General features: G+C 35.7%; 1 protein-coding gene across 7 annotated transcripts in view; it reads right to left on the bottom strand.

Moving 5' to 3' along the window:
• The window catches only part of PALS2 (protein associated with LIN7 2, MAGUK family member), a 113870-nt gene that overhangs the window by 38449 nt on the left and 49985 nt on the right, over positions 1 to 25436 (bottom strand). For all 7 annotated transcript variants that reach the window (XM_043589103.1, XM_043589100.1, XM_043589099.1 and 4 more), the window contains exons 3-5: positions 8747 to 8899; positions 4782 to 4934; positions 3782 to 4009 (exon numbers count right to left, since the gene is read on the bottom strand). In XM_043589103.1, the coding sequence (XP_043445038.1) occupies positions 3782 to 4009; positions 4782 to 4934; positions 8747 to 8899 (534 nt within the window). The remainder of the gene's footprint in view (positions 1 to 3781; positions 4010 to 4781; positions 4935 to 8746; positions 8900 to 25436) is intronic.

Genomic DNA, 25436 nt, shown 5'->3' with positions numbered 1-25436 from the left:
AAACAAAAATTTTTAAAGCAGTCAAAATTATTGAAGCTTTATTATTTTTTTTAAACAAATTTAGTCAATTGTTTGCCTAATTATTGGAAGCCTCATCAAAATCCTGAACAAGATCACCCTTCTCCCCAATAGCAAGTGGTGCTTTTCCATCCAGCCACTGTGGTGTCCTTAAGCTTTGCAATACGACACTGGTCTAAGAACCTGGGTGGCATTTCTGTCAGCTGCTATGTCTTGACACGGCTGGTAATGGTAAAAATGTTTGCTTCTAGAAATGTCTGAACATTAGGATTATTAAAATAGATAACCATTCCCTAGTCTGCAAATATACTTACCTCCTTAATATCAGAGATACTGTTTATTCTTAGTTTCTTTAAGAAGAACTGAAAAATGGTATCACTTATTATAACAGATATTTGTTATGTCATCTGTTACTCTGTATACCATCTCAGGGCAGTTCTTTTTTTACCACTGCATAATAATGTCTGAAGTCTGCAAGCTTCTCTTAGTTTATGATAGGTTCTTACATCTTGTTGGAGTAGAAATGAGGCTTTGTGGGGGAATGGGGATGCACCCAAATGGTCTTAGGCAGACCAGCTGAGATTTCAGTTCCTGATATTAAAGAGAATGATTCTAATATTTACCTATCCAGAATAGTATTTTATCTAGTGTATTTTAAAAATTAAGATTAAGGAACTTCCCTCTTGTTCTCAATTTACTTATCCTTTTAAAAAACATCATGAATATGTATTAAATTTTATCAAATTCTGCACTGAGGTTTTTCTCTTTAAATCTGCTAATGTGCTTGGTTACACATATTGATTTCCAGTATGAAACCATCCTACCACACATGGGACAAATCCAACTTGGACATATCCTGTTATCTTTTTATACATCATGAAATTTCATTTGCTAATATTTTGTTGAAAAATTTTACATGCATATCCTTGAGTGAAATGGAACCATAATTTATTTTCTTATATTTTTGGTACCTAGCTCATGGTGGCCTCAAAGATGAATAAGAGAATTCCTATCAGTTTGGCTTTAATGAACAAATGGAATTATGAACAGCCTTTCGGAACAAACCCATTTTACATAAGTCGAAGAACTTCAGAATTAGCTACAACTTCTAATTCACCTTGGTCTCAAATTTAAAATTATAGATCCTCAGGCCTAATGAAAAATTTTGGATTTTTAATAAGCACCTCAAATGATTCTGATAAAAATGATCTACTGCTCATGCTTTGAAACACACCACCAGGGAGAGGGAACTCTTGGCTTCCCTTTGCTCTCACAGCAGTTCAGAGGAAGAGTTAAGATAGGCCCACCAGGACTACATGATGAAGCTTCTATTGAAAGAGTTGAAGAGGCTAAATTCTCTTGCCTCTCCATAACTTTTCTTAGGAAAGATGACCATGGTTTGCTCAGGAGAGGCACTGGTAATGCCTTTTGTTCCAACATAATTAGTAATCATTTCCTTACTCACTTTAAACATGTTTTATTTAGTTCTCCTTTGGAAGCCTTCATATTATAGTCTCTTTTCTTTTTTATCCTAGGATAGGCCCAAGAACTGCCTCAGGCTTGGATGACCTCTCCTAACCCATTAAATCTTTTCTCCCAGTTCTAAAGGCTAGTAAAAGAGTTTGAGAAGGCATGGGATGGGGATAAATTTATGCCTAAGACGGGACTAAATATACTGGCACTTCACACTATTCAGATCAGTTCACAAGGTGCAGAATCTACAAAGGAATTTGAGCCAAAGTGCTAACATGTAACAATATTATAAAAATTTATCTTGCCTGTAAAAATCCAGGATGGCCTTGGTAAACTGGGAAGATTCCTGGTTTAAACCACAGGGAGGGAAAGATAATATTCCTATCACAACATAATAAAAATAATAAATAAATCTTAGATTCTACTTTTCCATACTACTCAGGTCCAAAAGGAAATGTGCCAGTTGAGAAATGCAGGTGGTCTGAGAGGTACTACTGATGTGAAATGTCTAATTTCAAATACCCATTTCTTTTCATGATTCTTTTCTCTGAAGACAAGGTCTCTACCTTCACCTCAACCAAAGTTCATGACAAACCTATTTATTTTCAGAAGTCAAATATACATAATAAAATCCATGACTAAATATTCTATCCTATTGAAGGAGGATGGTGGAGGAGTAGGAGGTCCCTAGGCTTGCCTTATCCTACGAATACAACTACATAACTATTAAATCATCCTAAATACACCAGAAATCTACCTGAAGAGTGGCAGAACAAATTCCAAAGCTAAAGGTACAGAAGAGGCCACAGTGAAGAAGGTAGGAAGTATGGAGACAAGACCTGGAGAGAAAAGGATCCTGGCCACTGCGATGGGAGGGAGCCGTGGTCATGGAGGAGGGAAGAGACAAACAAGCACACAGGGAAGCACATGGGGAAAATGAATCCCTGCAGCAACTGGCTTGGAAAGGGAGAGCATCCAAAGTTCATGAGTTCTTGCAACCAGTGAGGCCTAAATAAAGCCTGGAGTTGTAAAGGTTAGCATGCTTACCTCTGGGAGAACTCAGAGCTATCCTATCCTTCAATGAACAATGTACAACAGGTATTTAACATGTTATCCATATATTTCAAAGAATTATATAGACTTTTAAGTTCTCATATTGAAAATAAGACCATTGGCAGTATCTTACGTAAAAACTTACAACTTCACTTACTCATGAAACAATAAATTTGTGGAATAAAGTTGAAAAATTAAAGGCATCAATCTGAAACATGGATAGATATTTCCTATGTCTATATTATCTAGGTTTGAAAATCTCCTCAGTTCCAACACCCCACCATGACTGCCAAATATTTTTCTGCAATCACATTTTTACTTTTCTTTCTCTACAATTCTATTACACCACCACTACCTCATCATCACCATCACAACAATAGCAGCAGCTATGTGTTGAGCGCTATGTGCCAGGCACAGCTATGAGAATATGAAGTATGAATTAACTCATTTAATCCTCATAATATCTTTTGAGAAAATAAATATTATCCCTAACTACATACATGAGACAACCAAGCATGAGAGAGGCTAAGCTAGTAAGTGGCAGCATTGGTATTTGAACTCATTATTAACTTTCCATTAGAGTTGTCTCTCACAAATCACCTCCTCACATCTCTAAAATTCTGCTTCTGGGTTACACAATATCATTTCTCTCCGTTTGGAAGTTCACTTAACATGATGAAGTTAGATGAAAAGTGTCATTAAAACGTTCCCCTGTTCAATAATCTACTTTACCTAAAAGTTAGTTATAAAAATCAGGTCAAATGTGTACAAACCACGTATTCAAGGTTTTTCTCAATCTATACCCATCCTCTCTTTCTGGCCACATTCCCAATTTAGCCCATCACATGAATACTAAGCAAGAGCTAATTGGAGCTATATCTTATCCCCTCACAGGGCCTAATACAATGCCCAGAACATGACAGGTATCAAAAATGTTCGCTAGATTAATGACTAAAAGGCTTCATGATTTTTCTGATACCGAGCCATATATTTTATAATACTAAGGTTCATAGTGCTCACAAAGACATTTCTTTATCCTTCCTTTATAATAAGATAGTGCTAATTGTTTAAAAATTTAAAAATTCAAAAATTCACTCCTGACAAAATAAGGCAATTCAGAACATGGAAATCATTGTTTTCTCTTTAGCAAAAAAAAGTAGCAAGTGGCAGTTATACCCAACAGTGTGATTAAAGAAATGAAAGTATTCTTAATATTACCAAGAATTTTATTGCTAACCTGTTGAGGAGTTATGGTATCTCTATAGCTTGGTAAAATTTTTAGGGTGACACTTCCACTAATATTTTTCAATAATTCTTGTAATTCCTTTGGATTGTTTCCAACCTCATGGCCATTGACTTCTTTAATGATGTCTCCCACATGAAGCAGACCTTGTCGATCTATCATTCCCCCGTGAAGGATTCGGGCAATTACCAGGTCATTATTTTCGACCCTAAATGTTACACCCTAAAGGAAATAAAAAACAGAATTATCAATGATTTCATATTATCAGGAAGAAATCTTAAATATTCATGAATATGTATATAAAAAACTAATACTAAAAGTAGGTGAGTGAATTGTTCCCATTTTTTCCCATGTTCTCTCCTCTCGCAATATCCTATTTTCTTAAATATTTTTTTAATGTTTACTTATTTTTGAGAGAGAGAGAGAGAAAAAGAGAGAGCGAGAGAGCATGAGCGCATGAGTGGAGGAGGGGCAAAGAGAGAGGGAGACACAGAAGCCAAAGCAGGCTCCAGGCTCTGAGCTGTCAGCACAGAGCCAGATGTGGGGTTTGAACTCACGAACTGTGAGATCATGACCTGAGCTCAAGTCAAACACTTAACCGACTGAGCCACCCAGGCGCCCCAATGCCTTCACTTTTAATAACTTTCTTCTGTATTTTGATACTATAATTAGCAAGCAACTTGAGTTCATTTCTTCAAAGGGTATAGGAAGAAATGGAGTATCGTTATCTCCTGTAATTTTTGCTGCCCATTAGCAAACTTCTGGCCTCTATTCAGTTTAACTTTTTTTTTTGTTTAATTTTGTATGCTATATTAAGTTGAGAGAGCATCAGTTGTGTATTTATATACAAGCCAAAAAACAGTGATAAAACAGATAAACATGAATTAAAATTTTCATAGTAATACAAATTAGGAAAAAGAAAAAAATGAGATAGTGAATAAGCCACAAATATGTCAGATTTCAAATTTTAAAAGGCATTGATATATCTACTCACCAATGGCTCCCCAGCTCTTTTGTGAATACCAAGAATACGAATGGCATCTACTGGTAATAACTGATTATTGATAGAAGAATTATTCATTTCTGGGCTTGATGGAGGTGAATCATAACATTTTGATGCCACAATATCATGGGCCTCCAAGAGTGACTATAAGGATTCAAAACAGCCTGTGGTTATTGGTTATTAATGGAATAAGTTATTAAAAAATAAAGGGTTGATTATCCCAGTGGAGTGCTAAAATATTCCAAGGCACACATTATTAAATTCTAAAATATGAGTTAAATCAAAGGCAACAGAACCTTTTAAAGAAATATAAATAGTTTCAGTAACGTAAATAGTATTATATTCCTTGTTTTAAAAGATTTGGAGGGGCGCCTGGGTGGCGCAATCGGTTAAGCGTCCGACTTCAGCCAGGTCACGATCTCGCGGTCCATGAGTTCGAGCCCCGCGTCGGGCTCTGGGCTTATGGCTCAGAGCCTGGAGCCTGTTTCCGATTCTGTGTCTCCCTCTCTGTCTGCCCCTCCCCCGTTCATGCTCTGTCTCTCTCTGTCCCCAAAATAAATAAACGTTGAAAAAAAAAAAAAAAGATTTGGAGAGACTGACAGAGTTTTATGATTTTTAAAAAAAAAAATGTTCAGAGGAAACTGAACCTAGTCTTCAAAGTGAGGTGCACTGAAGGCACTGGCTTTCACTGCTGCCATTGTCATCAGCAATATCATCATTATTTATCATCAATCCCTGTTTATTAGGTATCATACAAATTCAAATGGTACAGACCCTCATTTTTACTCTAAAATTGTTATATTAATTCTTTACATGTACAAAATGTCTGCTAAAAAGATATCCAATAGAAAATGGATAAATATTTGCATATCAGTGATAAGAGATGTTCTATTACTGAGAAAGGCTTAGTCTGTAAAACATATATTTTAAGGGAAAAAAAAAAACTAATGAGCTAGTAATGGTCCTGAATATAATTTTACCTCCTACATTTACTATGTGCTATCATAAAGGATGACTTTGATCTAGCTTTCTAGGAATTTCTTACAATTTTTTGTGTATTTATTTTAGTTTTTCATTTATACTATAATTGTGTATACCCAACATAAAACTGAGCTAAAAAGTTATTTTTGTGAGTGGATGCAATGCAAGTTCAAAGACAAATCAAAATAGAAAGAAGGAAGAAAATGTCAACAGATTCAGAATAGAAGCAATCAGGATATGAGTTTAATTGGTAATTTCTGGTCATTTCATGAAAATATGCTGTAAGTGACTAAAGAAAATTTCCAAAAGAAAAATTCACTAATCCACATGTAAAGATTATTCTTATAAAAGCTAGAAGGTGCTGAAACCTCTAACCTGGGCTGTTTAGTTTTCATCCTTTGCCCTCTTCTTAGGTAATATTATCTACTCCTGTGACTGCACCACTACTTATACATTGATAACTTCCAGAACTCTCATGAGCTTCAGATTCATAGACTAAAAATTTGTCCACAACTAGCCAAAGTCATGATAACCTCAAAATCAAAAAGAGTAAGGACTGTAGAATATTGAAACATACTGAATTAATGAAAAATCCATAATTGCACAATTCTATTTCAAAAACAGAAGGACTGAAAAACTCATCTGTTACCATTCGAGACTGCTATTTTAAACAATTCTTTACTTTGAAAATTGGTGAAGGGAAGGATCAGGCACTTCTCTTTTATGAAATGCATTATGTGATAAGTAAATAACCCAGTTGAAAAGGAAACACTCTACTCTTTATACAAGAATACCAGCTATAAAATATAAAATAAGTGAAACAGAAAAATGTCATTTTGAAGCCTCTAATGAAAATACTGATTCAGGCAAGCATTAATTTGTGTTGATAAGTAGATAAATGGTTGGACAAGAAAAAGCATTTGTATAATGCTAGAATAATAACACACTAGATTATGTCCTAGTGAAGAATATTTCAAAAGAAGGATTAGACTGTCTTTGCCTTTAATCAAGGGACCAATCTCAGCGTTAATAATGGTGGGCTAACTAGGTGTCACACATCTTCTGATGTAGTTTAATTCATGTTGCATCACATCACTAATGATGCATTCTAATTCCAAATAATTAACTTGAATCATCAACCTTTTAGAACTTCTATTTACAGAAAATAGAAGGGATAACTAAGCAACATAGCAAAGAGACTACCAGACTCATCCGGAGAGTGGGATATTCTGGAGGGCAGTGGCCTGGTCTCTTAAGAGGTCAACATCATAATCAAGGGAGAATAGATGGTCCAATCAAATGCCAAACATGGGTCTAGGTTGGAAACCCATAAGTACAAACCAGCTGTAAAGAATATTTTGTTGTCAAATGGAGATGAATAGAATATGCATATTACATGAGATAAAGATTCACTGAAATGGAAAAGTGGAAATTAATGACTGGAAAAAAAAAGGTAAGTTACAAAATACCTTGTGCAAAAGGATCTCAATCACTAAAGAAAAAAATACGTATGTATAAGCACAGAAAAAGTATGGAGGAATATGCACTAGAATAGTACAGTAGTGTTCTGGGTACTAAGAATGCAATGTCTTAATTTAAAAATTTTTGCTTGTATTTTCTAATTATATTTATTGAACTTTATATAAATTCATATACTTATTAAATTTTATATATTTATGAAAAATATGTAGCATGCCTGAAAGCTTTACCAGATGCTTGAGATATCACAAACTTAACATGGCCAGTTACCTTAACATTAACATATCAGTTTCTTCTAGAGTGTTCCTCATCTCGGTGAGGGCCACCAATTATTTTTCAGAAATCTTACCCTTGTCAACTTCCCACATCCCTCTTCTGCAACTACACCACATGTAACCAATCACCAAGTCCTGTTGATTTTATGGGTTAAAACTTGAAAATCCTTACATACTCCTCTTTTTTCCCCTCATGGTTTCCCACTGTTCTCAGGATAAGGTCCAAATAGTTCACTCTGACTTATAAAACCTTAATCAACTAGTACCAACATAAGTTGTCTCCAAAAACTGTCCTTTTTTTTTTTTTTTTTTTGTATTTAAGATCCTGATTCATAGAGAAATCATTTCACTATCAACCTTCATATTTTGCAGCCACACTGTTGAAGGGTCATAGAAAGTTCCGGAGAAAAACCAAAGGGGTTTTGCCATTTGATTTTCAATGTTAAGATTTGCAGTGAAAGCAAGTGACACTTTATTCTTCTATCCCAGCACCACTTATTGAACGGTCCATTCTTTATCCCCTAAAATGCAGTATCTCTGTCATAAATCAAGCTGCCGTATATATGTGGATATATTTCTGGGATTTTTATTCTCTTCTATTCATTTATTTTTCGAACACTGTCTCAATACCACACTTAATTATGGGTTTATAAGAAACCTCCCCACCCCCTTCCCTTTCTCTTCTGAAACTGACTCTTTGTTAAACAGGTTAACTCTTCACTGATACAGGCCAATGCTTCAATTGTATTTATTTTTTTGCACCTGTGGAGGATATGCTATGGATAAGTTTCTATTCTTACACAGTCCTCTCTTATTCCAAGGTCATCGATTGCATCTCAGTCTCAGAAGCAATACTGCAACAGCTTTAACAAGGAAGGCTGTGAAACTGGTAGTGAGGAATAAAAATCCATTATCACAGTAAGAAAAACATCTTTAGCATGCGTTCTGATGGTGAATCAAGGCTGGTTTCAATTACACAAAGGAAATCCATTCTGATGTCTTTTTGCTATACATTTATGTACTGTGTTTTAGTTATGTGTGTCTGTTTTTGTATCCTCAGTATATCAGGGTAGTAAAATACCTAAGTTGGAATTCACATATTTACAAAATATGGCTCTAAAAAATCTTAAATATATCACCTTAAGCTGAACCTTAACTATTAAAAGAGAATACTTTGGGAATACAGGGGACTTGGGAAGAAGAATAATAGGCAAAGTTTACCTGGAAGTGAGGCTCTTTGAGTATACCAACCAGTTCTGCCACATTTTCATCCACATTTATTAAAGGAGTGATATCTTCAAGAATTTCATTGACTAATTCTAAGTTATTGTCACTGACAGCTTCTAGTTTTGAATCTTCTAGCCTCTCATGAGCCTGAAAAGATAACCGTATATTAAAGTCATAACACACATTGTCTTGCTCCAGACCATGGTTTTCTTCTTGATTTCTTTTTCAAAAAGAATGTTTTAAAAAATGTTATTCCAAGGTTTGGTTCATTGAAACCAAATTTAATAGTCCAATCAGAGGCAATATAGAGATTCTGTAGTAAATGTTATCATGAAGTATAATAAATCTTGGCTTCTATTCCTAACCTAAAAGTCATGGAAAACTTTTTTTAATTAAACCATGAAAAACTGAGTAGGTATGGGGAGCCTGGGTGGCTCAATCCATTGAGCGTCCACCTGCGGCTCAGGTCATGATCTCATGGTTCATGAGTTCCAGCCATGTGTCAGGCTCTGTGCTGAAAGCTCAAAGCCTGGAGCCTGCCTCAGATTCTGTGTCTCCCTCTCTCTCTGCCCCTCCCCCACTCATGTTTTCTTTCTTTCTCTCTCTCAAATAAACACTAAAAAATGTGTTTTTTTTAATTTTTAAAAAAAAGGAAAAAGAAAAAACTGAATAGGTCAAATGACAATTTAAAAAACATTTTCTAGCCAATATAAATTCCTCATGACTTTCTTATCTAGGCTCAAACTCTAGATGATACTGCATATGCTTCATGAAAATAAACGATTATAAATAAAAACAAAAAATAGAAATATAATCATTATATGGACTGCCATTAAAAAATAATAAAAACCATTCTGGGAGCACCAGAATCCTAAAGCTACCATTTTCCAACTTTGAAAATCAGCAAAATAGTGTCAATTCAGGGAAGGTAGCTCTTGAACTGGACCTTGAAAGACTGTATGATTTTGTTAGGGGAGTGACCCTCTCATATTTCTGTATTAAGTTGCCTTTTTTTTTTTTTCATCTCACAATCTTTTCCATGCAAAATGGACTGTGAATCACACTGTCACAGAAAATAAGTAGGTTTCAATAGTGAGGGTAAAGCAGAGTTTTAAATTCAAACTGGAGGGGCACCTGGAATGCTCAGTCAGATGAGCCTCTGACTCTTTATTTCAGCTCAGGACACGATCCCAGGGTCTTGGGATCAAGCCCTCGCTGGGCTCCACACTAAGCCTGGAGCCTGCTTAAGATTCTCTCATCGTCTCTCCCTCCTTCCCTAACCTTACTCCCTCTGACCCCTTCCCCTGCTTGCACGCTTGCAAAATCGCTTTCTAAAAAAAAAAGAAAAAAATTCAAACTAGAAATGAATGCTAAATATTCTCTATTTTTTAAAAATGTTTATTTATTTATTTTGAGACAGAAAGAGTGAGTAGGGGAGGTGCAGAGAGAAGGAGAGAGAAAGCATCCCAAACAGGCTCTGCGTCATCAACACAGAGCCCAGTGTAGGGCTCAAACCCACAAACTGTGAAATCATGACCTGAGCCGAAACCAAGAGTCAAATGCTCAACAGACTGAGCCACCCAGGTGCCCGGCATTCTCTCTCTTTTAATTGCTCTCTGTTTTTCTGATAAATGGTTGCTGTCTGATTTTGAAGACAAAGCAGAGCATAACTGTTAAGATTTAATGTATAAATGAAACGATGTAAGATCACAAACCTTATATTTAATATTTTAAGATCAATTTCTCTAAGTACTCAGGAAAAATCCAAGTTTCAAGTGGCAACAGTATCAGTTAAACTTTATCTGCACCTATAATACTTCAGCTGTTATTTTTACCACAGAGTGGATCCTTCAAAGACAAACACAGATTCTAATTTTTAAAATGCAATTTTTTTCATTTAAATGTATTTCCTCTAAGTGACTCACAAGAGTGAAGTAAGAGCTTAAGTAGAAGAGGCGGACATATATTAAGCAACATTTCTAAGAAATACCTCAGAAGAAGAAATTTAAGTCATATGAAGACAGAAGAAATTATAACTGTTATTAAACGAAGAAAAATGTCAAAAGACCAAATGTAATTTAGAGAAAGCAGTTTCTATTACATTTGGATAAGAAAAAAATAGATAAAAAAATTAAGATTAGAAAACATCACAAAGAACGAAATGGATAAATTTGTAATTTTCTGAAAGCATAACACAAGCCTAATAAGGATAAGATGATGAGGACACTCAATATGTATCATAAAATGATTATCACCATTGGAAAAAAACTAAAATAACAGACATAACTAGCTAACTCTTACAAAACAAACTAGACTTGCTTATTACTTTAATACAAATATTCGCTGTTAACAAATACTGAATTTAGCATCATTAACCTTGCTAACCTTGTTTAACCTCTTATGGTAGTATAAGAAAGTTTAAGCAAAAAAAAGGAAAGAAGCTTAACATTTATTGAGGGGTGTGTGTGTGTGTGTGTGTGTGTGTGTGAGGGAGGGAGAAAGAGAGACACCATGTTCTCAGTGCTGTGTGAGTGAATGAGTGTGTGTATATGTGTATATCAAACAAAGATAGATGTGTTATTATCTTCACCTTATAAACACTCATGCAAAGTAAGATAAAGTGATTTGCTTGAATTCATACTACTGATAAGTGGCAGTCAGGTAGTCTAATATCAAGGCATATCTGACTTGATCACTACATAGACAGCCACTATGGTTAATTATTCCATCTACTATATGATGTATCATTCTAACTCATTTTAACTGTGTGAGATATGCTCATTGACTGCTAGTTGAGTTGCTGCTTCTTAGCATGTTTTTCTAGTCCAGATGTGGTGTTAATTATGTTCTACTACATCTGTCCTCATAGTTATTTTATACTCCTATGGTTCAGAATAATACCCACCCCTTCAACCTGTACCCTTTGTGCTCCAAATAAGAGGTATAAAAACACCACCTATTTCTCCAGGAAAACAGATAATGACTGGCTTACAGTTTTCAGGTAGTAAGTCAGTATATTTTCTATAACATCCTATGATTATGTAACATTATCAATTCAAGACACTGGGACAAGTAAAGAAACCAAAATGATCATTGACTTGAGAACTCTAATAAACCCTTCGTTTCTATGTTCATCTACCTTACTGCTCCCAAATTGGGTGAGGACACATGGGAATGTGGAAAGACCCACAAGAAAGAGGAAGTAAGTAGGAGGGCAGAATTATGTTATAAAAACAAACATACCTGAAGGTTTTTTCACATGAACTGCACAGACTGGTTCTGTAGTAGGAGAAGAATATCACCACACAATACAGAAATTCTCAGAAAAAAGCTTTTTAGTGAAACTGTAGCTGTAATTATATTAACACAGAAAGCCAATTTCTTAAAAAATATTTTCATAATGTTTATTTTTGAGAGAGAGCGCAAGTGGTGGAGGGGCAGAGAGAGAGGTGGACAGAGAGATGTGAAGCGGTTCTCCGCTGACAGCAGTGAGCACAGTGCAGAGCTTGAACCCATGAACTGCAAGACCATGACCTGAGCCGAAGTCGGATGCTCAACCAACTAAGCCACCCAGGCACCCTGGAAAGCTCATTTCTGAAATACAGTTGGGGCTATCAAGATCAACTTTAGTTTTTCCAAGAAAGCAAGTGTAGGTCCATATTTGTTAACTACGTAGATTTTTAAGCTCTAAGATACTGTGAAAGAAGCTGGGACCTCTATTCATTTTAAAGTCAGAATATATTTACTAGCTTTTAAGAGGCAAGTACCAACTTGAATTTAACTAATCCAACCAAAAAAAAAAAAAAAAAAAAAGGAAATACTAAAAACTGACCAGAAGAACAGATGAATCATTAGCTATTTGAATAAATGGGTCTTGTTTCCTTTAAGAAAAAGCATTATTAGAAAGCTAGCATAATTGGGCACCCAGGTGGCTCAGGTCATGATCTCACTGTTCGTGGGTTCAAGCCCCACGATGGGCTCTGTGCTGACAGCTCAGAGCCTGGAGCCTGCTTTGGATTCTGTGTCTCCCTCTCTCTCTGTTTCCCCCTGCTTGCGTTCTCAAAAATAAAGACTGAAGGGGTGCCTGGGTGGCTCAGTCAGTTAAGCATCTGACTTCAGCTCGGATCATGATCTTGCAGTTCTTGGGTTGGAGCCCCACGAGGGGCTCTGTGCTGACAGTTCAGGGCCTACAGCCTGCTTCGGATTCTGTGTCTCCCTCTCTCTCTGCCCCTCACTGCTCACACACACACACACACACACACACACACACACACTCTCTCTCTCTCTCTCTCTCTCTCTCTCTCTTTCTCTCTCTCAAAAATAAACATTAAAAATTAAAAAAGATTAAAAAAAGAAAAAAAACGAGCATAACTTAATAAAAATATATTCCACTTGCCACAAGGGTTGAAAGAACATGCCACAACTGGCTTTGTAGAACACTTGGAGCTGACACAAATATGGCCTAATCTACCTGGTAGGTCCAGTTATGAGAAACCTATTCACCACCACTGCATCTTAGAAAAATGACCTACAGAGAGGAAAAAGTTCTTTCAGGACTTTTAGGTATTTTATATTGGCATAGTCTAACCATGCTTGCAAGCAAATAATAATAATAATAATAATAATAATAATAATAATAATAATAAAAAGTCTAACAGAAGCTGTGGGCTATAATAAAGAGATAAATATTACTATTTATTATATTGTATCTAATACTATTATCATTTTGTGTAGTAACCTTTTCTCCCTTAAAAGCAAGGACCAAAATACCATAAAATTTTTAAAATATTTATATTTTTAGGAGAGAGAGAGAGAGAGAGCACGTGCACATGCATACACAAGGTGGGGGAGAGACAGAGAGAGAGGAAGACAGAGGATCTGGAGCAGGCTCCATGCTGTGAGCGCAGAGCCCAAAACAAGGCTTGAAAAGCTAAGTACATGAGAAATAAGCTTGGCTGTGGTCAAAGAGTTATCCTCTTCTATTCTAGACATTTAGGACAAGAAAGATCAAGAGAAGCCCACAAATGGTCTAAAATAAATAAGAATTTGAGCAGAAAGTAGAAATGAGAATAGAAAGCAATTTCTAATTTGCTTCTGCATACATTATATCAAAGAGAATGAGATTTGTTTTGAACTACAAAGATGAAATAAGTATAAATAAATTAGAACTGAATTCTCTAATGAGTAAAGAACTTGTCAGAAATTTAGTTAACCAAAGAGGTCAAATTCTTACGTTAGATAAATTGTATATCAAAGTACTCAGGGAGCTTCTAAATAACATTGCTGAGCCATTCTTAGAGGTATCTGTAGAATCAGGAGAACCACACAGATGTCAAAAAACTAGAAATGGGAATCTGTTATGCTTTTAAAAATGAGAAAAACCGTTTTTTTTTTTTTTTTAAAGCTTGGCTTTAACAGTATTCAGAGAAAATATAAAAGATACTTTTTATAATCTTTGAGTGGGAAAGACCTTTCTAACTTATGTTGCAAAATCTGGAAAAGCCATAATTTAAGCAAAAAAGGCACAATAAAATTAACATTTAAAATTTCAAATTTCTCGGGGCGCCTGGGTGGCGCAGTCGGTTAAGCGTCCGACTTCAGCCAGGTCACGATCTCGCGGTCCGTGAGTTTGAGCCCCGCGTCAGGCTCTGGGCTGATGGCTCGGAGCCTGGAGCCTGTTTCCGATTCTGTGTCTCCCTCTCTCTCTGCCCCTCCCCCGTTCATGCTCTATCTCTCTCTGTCCCAAAAATAAATAAACGTTGGAAAAAAAAAATTTTAAATTTCAAATTTCTTGTTAAAAATTAGCAAAGTCAAAAAACAAGTGAAAAACTAGGGTTAAAATACTTACAAATCATAATATAGACAAAGGGTTAATTTCCTTATATATAAAGGACTTCTACAAACCAATAAGAAAAAGATCAACACATTAAGAGAAATAAGCAAATAATATGAAAAATTCACAGAAAAGGAAATTCAAACTCTTAAACATATGAAAAGATGCACAGCCACATTCATGAGAAGTATAAGCAAATTATAATACAATATTCTTTTTTTTTTATCAGATTGCCAAAGATAAAAATTCTGGTAACATACCATGTTAGTGAGAATAGGGTAGAAGACAGACACTCTCACACATTTCCCCCCCCCCCGGTGGGAACATACTAGTGCGCAGAGTACACATTTATCTCAAGCTCACATGGATCATTTCCCAAGACAGACCACAGTAAGGGCCATAAAACGCATCTTAAAAAGTTTATAAGAATAAAAATTATATAGAGTATGCTCTCAGACCACAATGGGATTAAATCGAAACTCAGTAATAGAAAAACAGCCAGAAACCCATGAAACACTTGGAGACAAAGCAACACATTTTTTTTTTTAATGTTTATTCATTTTTAAGAGACAGAGAGAGCACAATTGGGGGTGGGGCAGAAAGGGAGGGAGACACAGAATCTGAAGCAGCCTCCAGTCTCTGAGCTGTCAGTACAGAGCCTGATGTGGGGCTTGAACTCACAAACCGTGAGATCATGACCTGAGCTGAGATCAGATGCTTAACCGACTGAGCCACCCAGGTCCCCCAAAGCAACACATTTCTGACAATACACAGGTCCAAGAAGTCTTAAGAAAAATTTACAAATATATCAACCAAGTGAAAATAAAACTTACCAAATTTGGGGGGATGCAGCATAGGCCATATTTAAAGAGAAATTTATAGCAGTGAATGCATAGTTAGGAAAGAAAAAAGACCTAAAATCAATAATCTAAACATCCACCTTACAATATAACTCAAAAAAGAGCAAATTAAATACAAAGTAGAAGAAAAGAAAAACTTAAAGCACAAATCAATCAACTGAAAAGAGAAAATCAATAAAAGTTAATGAAACCAAAAGCTGGTTCTTTGAAAAGATTAAAATTCCAGCTTAACTAAGAAAAAAGAGAGAAGACAGAGATTTACTAATAACAGAAATGAAAGGGGGGCCATTACTACTGACGCTATCAATAAAGGAATAATATGAACAATTCTAAGCCCAGAAATTTGATAACCTACATGAAATGGATCGATTCCGTTAAATACACAATCCAACAAAACACACAAAAGGAAGTATAGATAACTTGAATAGTCCTGTATCTGTTAAAAAATTATATCAATAATTAATAACCTTCCCAAACAGAAAGCACCAGGACCACATGGGTTTGCTGGTAAATTCTACCACACATTTAAGGAAGAAATTATACTGATTCTCTACAATCTCTTCCAGGAAGCCGAAGAAAAATTTCTTAATTCATTCTACAAGGAGAGCATTACTCTAATACCAAAACTGGACAAAACCTTAATTTGTCATTATACAGTTATTAAAACCCAGACAGACATATTCAACACAAAGTATGAACACTCATGTACACTATGCACTTTAGCTAATAAAGTTTTAAATAGAAAAACTGAAAAGAAAGTACAGAGAATTTCCATGTATCTGCCTCATCCTAGTTTCCCTTATTCACACCTTGCATTAGTGTGATATGTTTGTTATAAGTCAATTTGATATACTATTACTAACTAAAGCCTATAGTTTACATTGAGATCCATTCTTAATGTTGTATAGTTCCATGGTTTTTGACAAATGCATAATGTCGTCTATGCACGTTTACAGTATCATATAGAATAACAGTTCCACTGCCCTAAAAATGCTCCATGCTCCACCTACTCACCCTCTCTTGTACTTTCCCAAACCCTGGCAACTATGGATTGTTTTGTATTGTCTCTATAACTTTTGCTTTTTCTAGAATGTAATATAGTTGGAATCATACCGTATGTACTCTTCTAAGACTGGCTTCTTTCATCTAGCAACATGTATTTAAGGTTCCTCTGTAGTTTTTTTGAAGCTTGATAGTTCAATTCTTTTTACTGCTGAATAATATTCCATTGTATGGATACATCACACTTTATGCTATTAAAGACATCATGGTTTGCTTTCAAGTTTTGATAATTATGAATAAAGATGCTATAAACATTCACATGTAGATTTCTATGTATACATAAATTATCAACTCACTTGGGTAACTATCAAGGAGTGCAACTGGGGCACCTGGGTGGCTCAGTTGGTTAAGTGTCTGAATTCGGCTCAGGTCATGATCTCAGTTTGTGGGTTCAAGCCCTGCATCAGGCTCTGTGCTGACGGCTCAGAACCTGGAGCCTGCTTCAGATTCTGTGTGTGTGTCTCTCTCTCTGCTCCTCCTCCCCTCGCGCGCGTGCGCACACACACACACACATACACACACACACCCCCAAAAATAAACACCAAATTTTTTTTTTTTAAATTAAAGGAGTGCAGCTGCTGGATTGTATGGTAATACCATGTTAGCTTTCTAAGAAACTGCCAAAGCGTCTTCCAAAGTAGTTGTGCTATTTGCAATACTAACAGCAATGAACAAATAGCTTCCTTTTTATAATATAGGCCTACTTCAGAGATACTGTGGGTTCGGTTCCAGACTACCACAATAAAGATAACATTGCAATAAAGAGAATATCGCAGTAAAGCCAGTCAAATGAATTTTTTGGTGTTTCGGGTGCTTATAAAGTTACTATAGTCTATTAAGTGTGCAATAGCATTGTGTCTGAAAAAAAATGTATATACCAACTTAATTAAAAGTTACCTTATCACTAAAAACTGCTAACCATCATCTGAGCTTTTGATGAGTCATAATATTTTTGCTGAGAGACTCACACCTCGATGCTGATGGCTGCTAACTGCTCAGGGTGGTATTCCTGAAGGTCTGGGTAGCTGTGGCAATTTCTTAAAATAAGACAAAATGAAGTCTACTGCATTGATGGACTCTTCCTTTTACAAATGATTTTTTTTTTTTTTTTTGTAACAGGAGATTCTGTTTGACAGTTTTTCCCCTACAGTAGAACTTACAAAATTTAGAGTTAATCCTCTCACACCCACCATTGCATTATCATCTGTTGCTGTCATTTCAACAATCTTCACAGCATCTTCATCAGGAGTAGACCCCATCTCAAGAAACCACTTTCTTTGCTCACCCATAAGAAGCAACACCTCATCCATTAAAAAGTTTATCATGAGACTGCAGCAATTCAAATATTATAATGAAAAAGTGCAAATATCTTGAGAATTACCAAAATGTGATACAGAGACATGACACAAATGCTGTTGGAAAAATGATACAAATAGATATGCTTAATGCAGTGTTGCCACAAAGCTTCATTTTTTTTTTTTTTTTTTTTTTTTTTTTTTTTAAGAAAACCCACAGTATCTGTGAAGGGCAATAAAAAGAAGCACAAGAAAATGAGGTATGCCCATGTACATTTTGCAAATATTTCCCCCCAATCAGTAGCTAGCCGTTTCATTCTCTTAAAGAGGAAATTTTAAAATTTGGATAAAATCTAATTAATGAAATTTTTCATTATGCTTCATGCTTTTTATGTTTTACCTATGAAGTCTTTCTCTAACCCAAAGTTGCGAAGTTTTTATGTATTCTTTTAGATGTTTTAAAATCTTAGTTCTTACTTTTAGATCTATGATTTGTTTTGAGGTAATTGTTGTATATAATGTGAGGAATAAGATATTGTTAATTTTTTTGCATATAAATATTCTATTGTTCCAGCAACACTTATTTAAAGAACTATCATTTCTTCATTGAATTACCATGGTATTATTAATAAAAACCAGTTGACCATACATGTGTTGTTCTCTACCTGGGCTCTAACCTGTGCCACTGATCTATACCAATATTACACTGTTTTCTTTACTGTAGGGTAACAGTAATCCTGGACATCATGTTGTAGAGAACATCAAATTTTGTTCTTTTTTAAAACTGTTTTTGTTAGGGTAGGTCCTTGATAAATTTCACTATCATGTCAGCCTGAAATTTTGACTGCTATTATAGGGATTCTATAGATCAGTTTGGGGAGAACTGACATGTTAAAGACAAATGAACCTTCCAAACCCTGTATGTATATACATACGTATGCCTTTAATTTCAGCATTTTTTTTTATAGTTTCTAGTGTACAGGTCTAGCACACATTATTACATTTACTATTTCTTTAATTTACAATTTCTGATTCATTGCTAGTATATAAAAATACAATTGATTTATGTAGATCAATCTTGTATCCTGTGACCTTGCTAAACTCACTTGTTAGTTCTAGAAGGTGTGTTTCCCCTCGCCCCCCCCCCCCCCTTTCTGGTAGATTCTTAGGGTTTCAACAGAGACAATAATGTCATCCTTGAATAAAGATAGTTTATTTTTTCCTCTTTAATCTGTATGCCTGTTCCTTCCACTGGCTAGTACCTCCAGGTATAGAAGTGAATGGAAGTAATGAAGGCTGAACAGGAGTGATCACAGAAAGACAGCATTCTATGTTCCACCAAGAATTATGATGTTAACTATGGTTCTTTTTTAATAGATGTCCTTTATCAGGTTGAGGCAATTTCCTTTTAAATTTACCAAGTTTTATCAGGAATGAATAACGTTCAATTTTGTAAGATGCTTTTCCTGTGACATAATCACATGATTTTTTTTTTATGTTATCATTAAAATGCTGACATTTATTGGTTTTCAAATGTTAAGGCAGTCTTGCATTTTTGGGCCAAAACTCACTTAATGGAATATTTCCTTTCTTGAAATGTCTTTAGCTGGCTTTGCTATTAGCGTAACAATAAGCCTCATAAAAGTAAATGTTCCTTTCTCTTCCTTTGAGGAAGAAATCAAGTAGAATTGGTATTACTTCTTCCTTAAAAGTTTGACAGAATATTATTGGGAAGCGATTTAGGCTGGAGCTTCAAGAAAGGTTTCAAACTGAAAATATTCAGTTCGAAAAAATAAATACAAGGCTATTCAGGTTGTCTATTCTTACATAGATTTTAGTTGTATCTTTTAAGGAACTAGTCAATTTCACCTAAGTTGTCAGATCTACTGTCATAAAGTTCTTCATAATATTATTCTTGCAATATCTGTTGGATTTGTACTGATGTCCTTTTTCATTTCTGATACTATAATGTGTGCCTAGCTAGAGGTTTACTTATTTTACAGTTATATTCAAAGTTATATTGACTTTTTCTATTTTTGTCTTTTATACGTTCAAACTTATTTTCATTATTTACTTCTTTGTCCCTATTTTGAATTTGTTCTTTTTCTATTTTTTGGAGGTGACTTATCACTTAGATGACTGACTTATATATTCTCTTCTAACTAGACATTTTCCTCCAAGCATTGCTTTGACATGTATTTTCATTTTCATTCAATTCAAAATAGTTTTTTTTAATGTTTCTTTGTGATTTCTGCTTTGACCCAAGGCTATTTAAAAGTATGCTGTTTAATTTCCAGATATTTGGTAATTTTTCAGATAACTCTGCTACTGAATTTTAGTTTAATTTTGCTTTAGTTTCATAGGTCTGCTACAACAAACTGGGGTGAATTCTGCCCAATGTACTGTGTAGTATGAGGACTCTCCACTCAGGCTGGTGAGAATGCAAACTATTCTCCATCCTTTGTGATCTCTGGAAATTGTTTGGCCTACTGTGCTTTCCAGGGGATCTTCCAACTCTAGAGGCTTACTTCATATATATACAGGTCAGTACTCAGCCAAAGATTTGAGGGCAGATTCTAGAGCCCTTTTTGTGTTCAGCTTCCTCCTCCCTGATTCCAGTCAGTCACTTCAATCTCCCCAGATCCTGACCTCTCTGAAGACTACTGGCCGGTTGTGTTTCCTCTTGCTGTACTGCAGCCTGAAAACTATACTCAACTCAGTTTCAAAATGCTCACTTCATTTGTTTCCTTTCTGTCAGGCATCATGGTCCTATGCTGCCTGCTGTCCCATGTCTAAAGACAGTCTGTCTCCCCATCCCATATTTTGCTAACTTGTGAGGGTAATTCAAGAGTATTTTTTTTCTTCCTTATGGCTGGGGTGAACTTTATTCATCCTTATAACTTTACTTTTGGTGGTTACCCTGGAGATTTCAGCATGCATCCCTTTTTATATATCATAACCCATTACTTTTATCACTTCCTGAACAACAAAAGAATCTTACAGTTGACTCATTAAGTCTCTCCTTCCTTTTAGGCTATCATCTTAGCATACTTCACTTATATACAGGTTATAAATGCCCCCAAGACAAGGTTATTATCTCATCTTAAAAGTCAATATTATCTTATATTTACCATTAATATTCTCTTTCATTTGTCATTCTGTCAGAAAAACTCTTTTTTTGCATTTCTTATAGAGTAAATGGAGATTATTTCTTTCAGATGTTGTCTAAACTAATCTTTATTTTGCTTTCATTTTTGGAGCTACTTTTGCTGGAAAGGAATTTAAGGTTGGCAGTGTTTTTCCTTCAAAATTTTAGTGATCTTAATGTACTCTGTTTTCACATTCATAGTCCCTGTTTTATTGCTATTAGTCTTATTGTTTCTCTTTAAAGATAATGTGTATTTCTTCTCTGATTGCTTTACAAATATTCACTCTGTTTTTGATTTTCAGGAATTTAACTATGACGTTCCAAAAAATGTTTTTCTATATACTGAGGGTTCACTTTGCTTCTTGAATCATCAGTCACTGTTGTTCACTAATTTTGAAAATTCTTGGCCACTGCATCTTCAACTATTTCTTTTGCCCCATTTTCCCTCCCCTCTTTCTGGGATACCAGTTACATGTGTATCAGATCTTCTGAGTATGACTTACATATTCTCTCTTTTCTTTTTCCATACTTACACTCGGCATTTCAGTTTGCATGCTTTCCACTAACTGTATTTAAATTCATGAATCCCCTTTTCTGCAATGTTTTATCTATTCACCTCATCAAATAGGCTTTTAATTTCAGATATATTTTTGAGTACTTGAATGTCCATTTGATGGTTAATTAACACACACGCTATATTTGTTTCAAGTGTACATTTGACAAATTTACACATTCCTCAGCGCACACCATGATAAGTATAGCCACCACTTGTCACCATACAATATTATTTCCATATCACTGACTATATTTCCTATGTTGTACTTTTAATCTCCATGACTTATTTTTTACAACTGGAAGTTTGTGCCTCTTAATCCCCTTTACCCATTTCACCCATCTCCCACCCACCTCCCCTCTAGCAACCACCAGTTTGTTCTCTGTATTTGAGAACTATTTACAACAGCCAAGCTATGGAAGCAACGCAGGTGTCCATCGATAGATGAATGGATAAAGATGATGTGGTATACTGGGACTACGCCAAAATAAGAAGTTTTGCAGCAAAGGAAACCATCAACCAAATGACAAGGAATCCTATTGAATGGGAGATGTTTGTAAAATGGGCAGAGGACCTGAAGGGACATTTTTCCAGAGAAGACATACAGACGGCCAACCGACACATGAAAAGATGTTCAACTTCATTAATAACAAGGAAAATGCAAATCAAAACCATAATGAGATATCACTTTACACCTATCAGAATGGCTAGAAGCAAAAAGACAAGATATAACAAGTGTTGGCAAGGATGTGGAGAAAAAGGAACCTTGTACGCTGCTGGTAGGAATGCAATCTGATGCAGCCACTGTGGAAAACAGTATGGAGGTTCCTCATAAAATAAATAATAGAAGTACCACATGATCTAGTAGTTCCACTACTGGGTATTTACTGAAAGAAAACAAGCATGGTAATTTAAAGATATTGGCACCCTTGTTTATTCCAGCATTATTTACAATAGCTAAGATATGGAAGCAGCCCAAGCATCATTGATACATGAATTGATAAAGATGTGTGTGTGTGTATATACACACACACACACAACAGAATATCACTCAGACATTAAAAAGAATGAGATCTTCCCATTTGTAAAATACGGATGCACCTAAAAGGTATTACACTAACTGAAATAAGTCAGACAAAGAAAGATAAATACCATATGATTTCATTTACGTGTGGAATCTAAAAAACAAACAAAAAGCACAAACAGACTCATAAATACAGAATACAAACTGATGACTGCCAGAGGGGAAGTAGGTGGAAGGATGGGCAAAATATGTGAAAGGGAGTGGGAGGTAACAGACTTCCAGTTATGGAATGCATAAGTCACGTGAACAAAAGGTACAACATAGGAAAGCAGTCAATGGTATTGTAATAGTGTTGTATGGTGACAGACGTAGCTGCACTGGTGGTGAGCAAAGCATAATGTATAGACTTGTCAAATCACTATGGTGTACACCTGAAACTAAAATAACACTGTGTCAACCCTATTTTAAAAGGAAAAAAAAAATTTTTTTTTAATGTTTATTTTTGAGAGAGACACACAGAGGGGAGAGGCAGAGAGAGGGTGAGATACAGAATCTGAAGTGGGCACCAGGCTTTGAGCTGTCAGTATGCACAGAGCCTGACGCAGGGCTCAAACTCACCAACAGTGAGATCATGACCCTAGCAGAAGTTGGACACTTAACTGAGCCACACAGGCACCCCTCAAAAGAAAAAAAAATTTTTTAAAGATTACATAGTGTGTGTATATATATGTATATATGTGTATATATATATACACACATTGATATCCATACAACAATGGAAAACTACTCAGCCATAAAAAAGAATGAGATCTTGCCATCTGCAAAATATGGATGGACCTAAAGGGTATTATGCTAAGTTTATTTATTTATTTTTTTAATTTTTTTTTCAACGTTTTTATTTATTTTTGGGACAGAGAGAGACAGAGCATGAACGGGGGAGGGGCAGAGAGAGAGGGAGACACAGAATCGGAAACAGGCTCCAGGCTCCGAGCCATCCGCCCAGAGCCTGACGCGGGGCTCGAACTCACGGACCGCGAGATCGTGACCTGGCTGAAGTCGGACACTTAACCGACTGCACCACCCAGGCGCCCCTAAGTTTAAATAAATCAAAGACAAATGCCAAATGATTTCATTTATATGTGGAATCTAAAAGACAGAACAAGGGCGCCTGGGTGGCTCAGGCGGTTAAGTGTCTGACGTTGGCTCAGGTCATGTTCTCGTGATTTGTGGCTTTGAGGCCTAAGTTGGGCTCTGTGCTGATAGCTCAGAGCCTAGAGCCTGCTTCAGATTCTGTGTCTCCCTCTCTGCCCTTCCCCTGCTCACACTCTGTCTCTGTCTCTGTCTCTCTCTCTCAAAAATAAACATTAAAAAAGTAAAAAGTAAATTAAAAAAAATAAAAGAACAAATGACCTTTTGATTGCTTTTTAGTCTAATTTTCTAGTTATATTTTAAATGTCTTCACTTTCTCTTTTCTTCTATTAAAAAGATATTAATTATTTAAAAATATTTGTTTATAAACTCTAATAAAAGCATCATCTATGGAACTGCTTCCATTATTTTTCTCGTGATTATTAGTCATGTATTCCTGTCTCTCCATGTGTCTAGCAACATATGCCTCTCTGTTTCTTCAGCAACTTAACCATTTTTCCTCTACTTGTACCAGGAGTATTGGCCGGCTGTGACTTAATATCTCTTTCTTGGAAGTAGATGTCTTCCCTTCCTCCTAGAATTTTTTTTCTTTCATTGTAGGAATACTAAGTTATCATTGCTCCCATTTATTGAGAAACTGCTTGAATGGTGGATACTATTGGTTATTCTGTTCTTAATTTCATTTTTATCGTAAGATTACACTAGTACCTGAGCTGCTCCAAAGCCATCCAGCCATTTCCTTTATCGAAAATAGTGATCAAGATGATCCTCCATAAGGCCAGTATCAATGGCACCAAAGCCACATTAAAAATATTTTTTTACCAGAAATTCTTAAGAATACACATGCACACAAAAACCTATGCTGTAGTAGAAAGAGCACAGAATTTAAAGAAAGAAAACCTGGTCTACACCTCATCTCTGTCACTAGGACAGTGACCTTAGACAAATAATTTTTGTACTTTGAATCATGATTTTCAATTCATTAAGTTGCTGTGAAGACAAAACAATGTATTTTGTTCTTTTAATGTTTATTTTTGAGACAGAGAGAGAGAGAGAGAGACAGCGAGCGAGAGCATAAATGGGGGAAGAGCAGAGAAAGAAGGAGACACAGAATCCAAATCAGGCTCCAGGCTCTGAGCTATCAACATAGAGCCTAACATGGGGCTCGAACCCACAAACTGTGAGATCATGACCTGAGCCAAAGTCAGACGCTTAACTGAGCCACCCAGGTGACCTCAAAACAATATATTTTGAAGACCTCTGGGGGCGCCTGGGTGGCGCAGTCGGTTAAGCGTCCGACTTCAGCCAGGTCACGATCTCGCGGTCCGTGAGTTCGAGCCCCGCGTCAGGCTCTGAGCTGATGGCTCAGAGCCTGGAGCCTGTTTCCGATTCTGTGTCTCCCTCTCTCTCTGCCCCTCCCCCGTTCATGCTCTGTCTCTCTCTGTCCCAAAAATAAATAAACGTTGAAAAAAAAATTTTAAAAAAAAATAAATAAAGACCTCTGTAAATTATAAACACATTTTAAGATGTCTTACATAATATTATTATCTAGTTTCGAAATCTACAGATCAAAAGCTATAAATTAAACAGAGACACAGGTATAATAGATATGTTGGTAATAAAAACTGACAACTAACACCAAAGGAAGAGTCAAAAACTATTTTAAAAGTACCAATTAGAACTAAGGGTGAGTTAGTCAATATAGCCTAAGTAGCCCCTACATATTTCAATGTACCCTGAAGCTATTAGTCTATCTTGAC

The sequence above is a fragment of the Prionailurus bengalensis genome, chromosome A2 (assembly GCF_016509475.1).
Source record: "Prionailurus bengalensis isolate Pbe53 chromosome A2, Fcat_Pben_1.1_paternal_pri, whole genome shotgun sequence".
NCBI lineage: Eukaryota > Metazoa > Chordata > Mammalia > Carnivora > Felidae > Prionailurus > Prionailurus bengalensis.
This window is presented reverse-complemented; position numbering and strand designations above follow the sequence as displayed.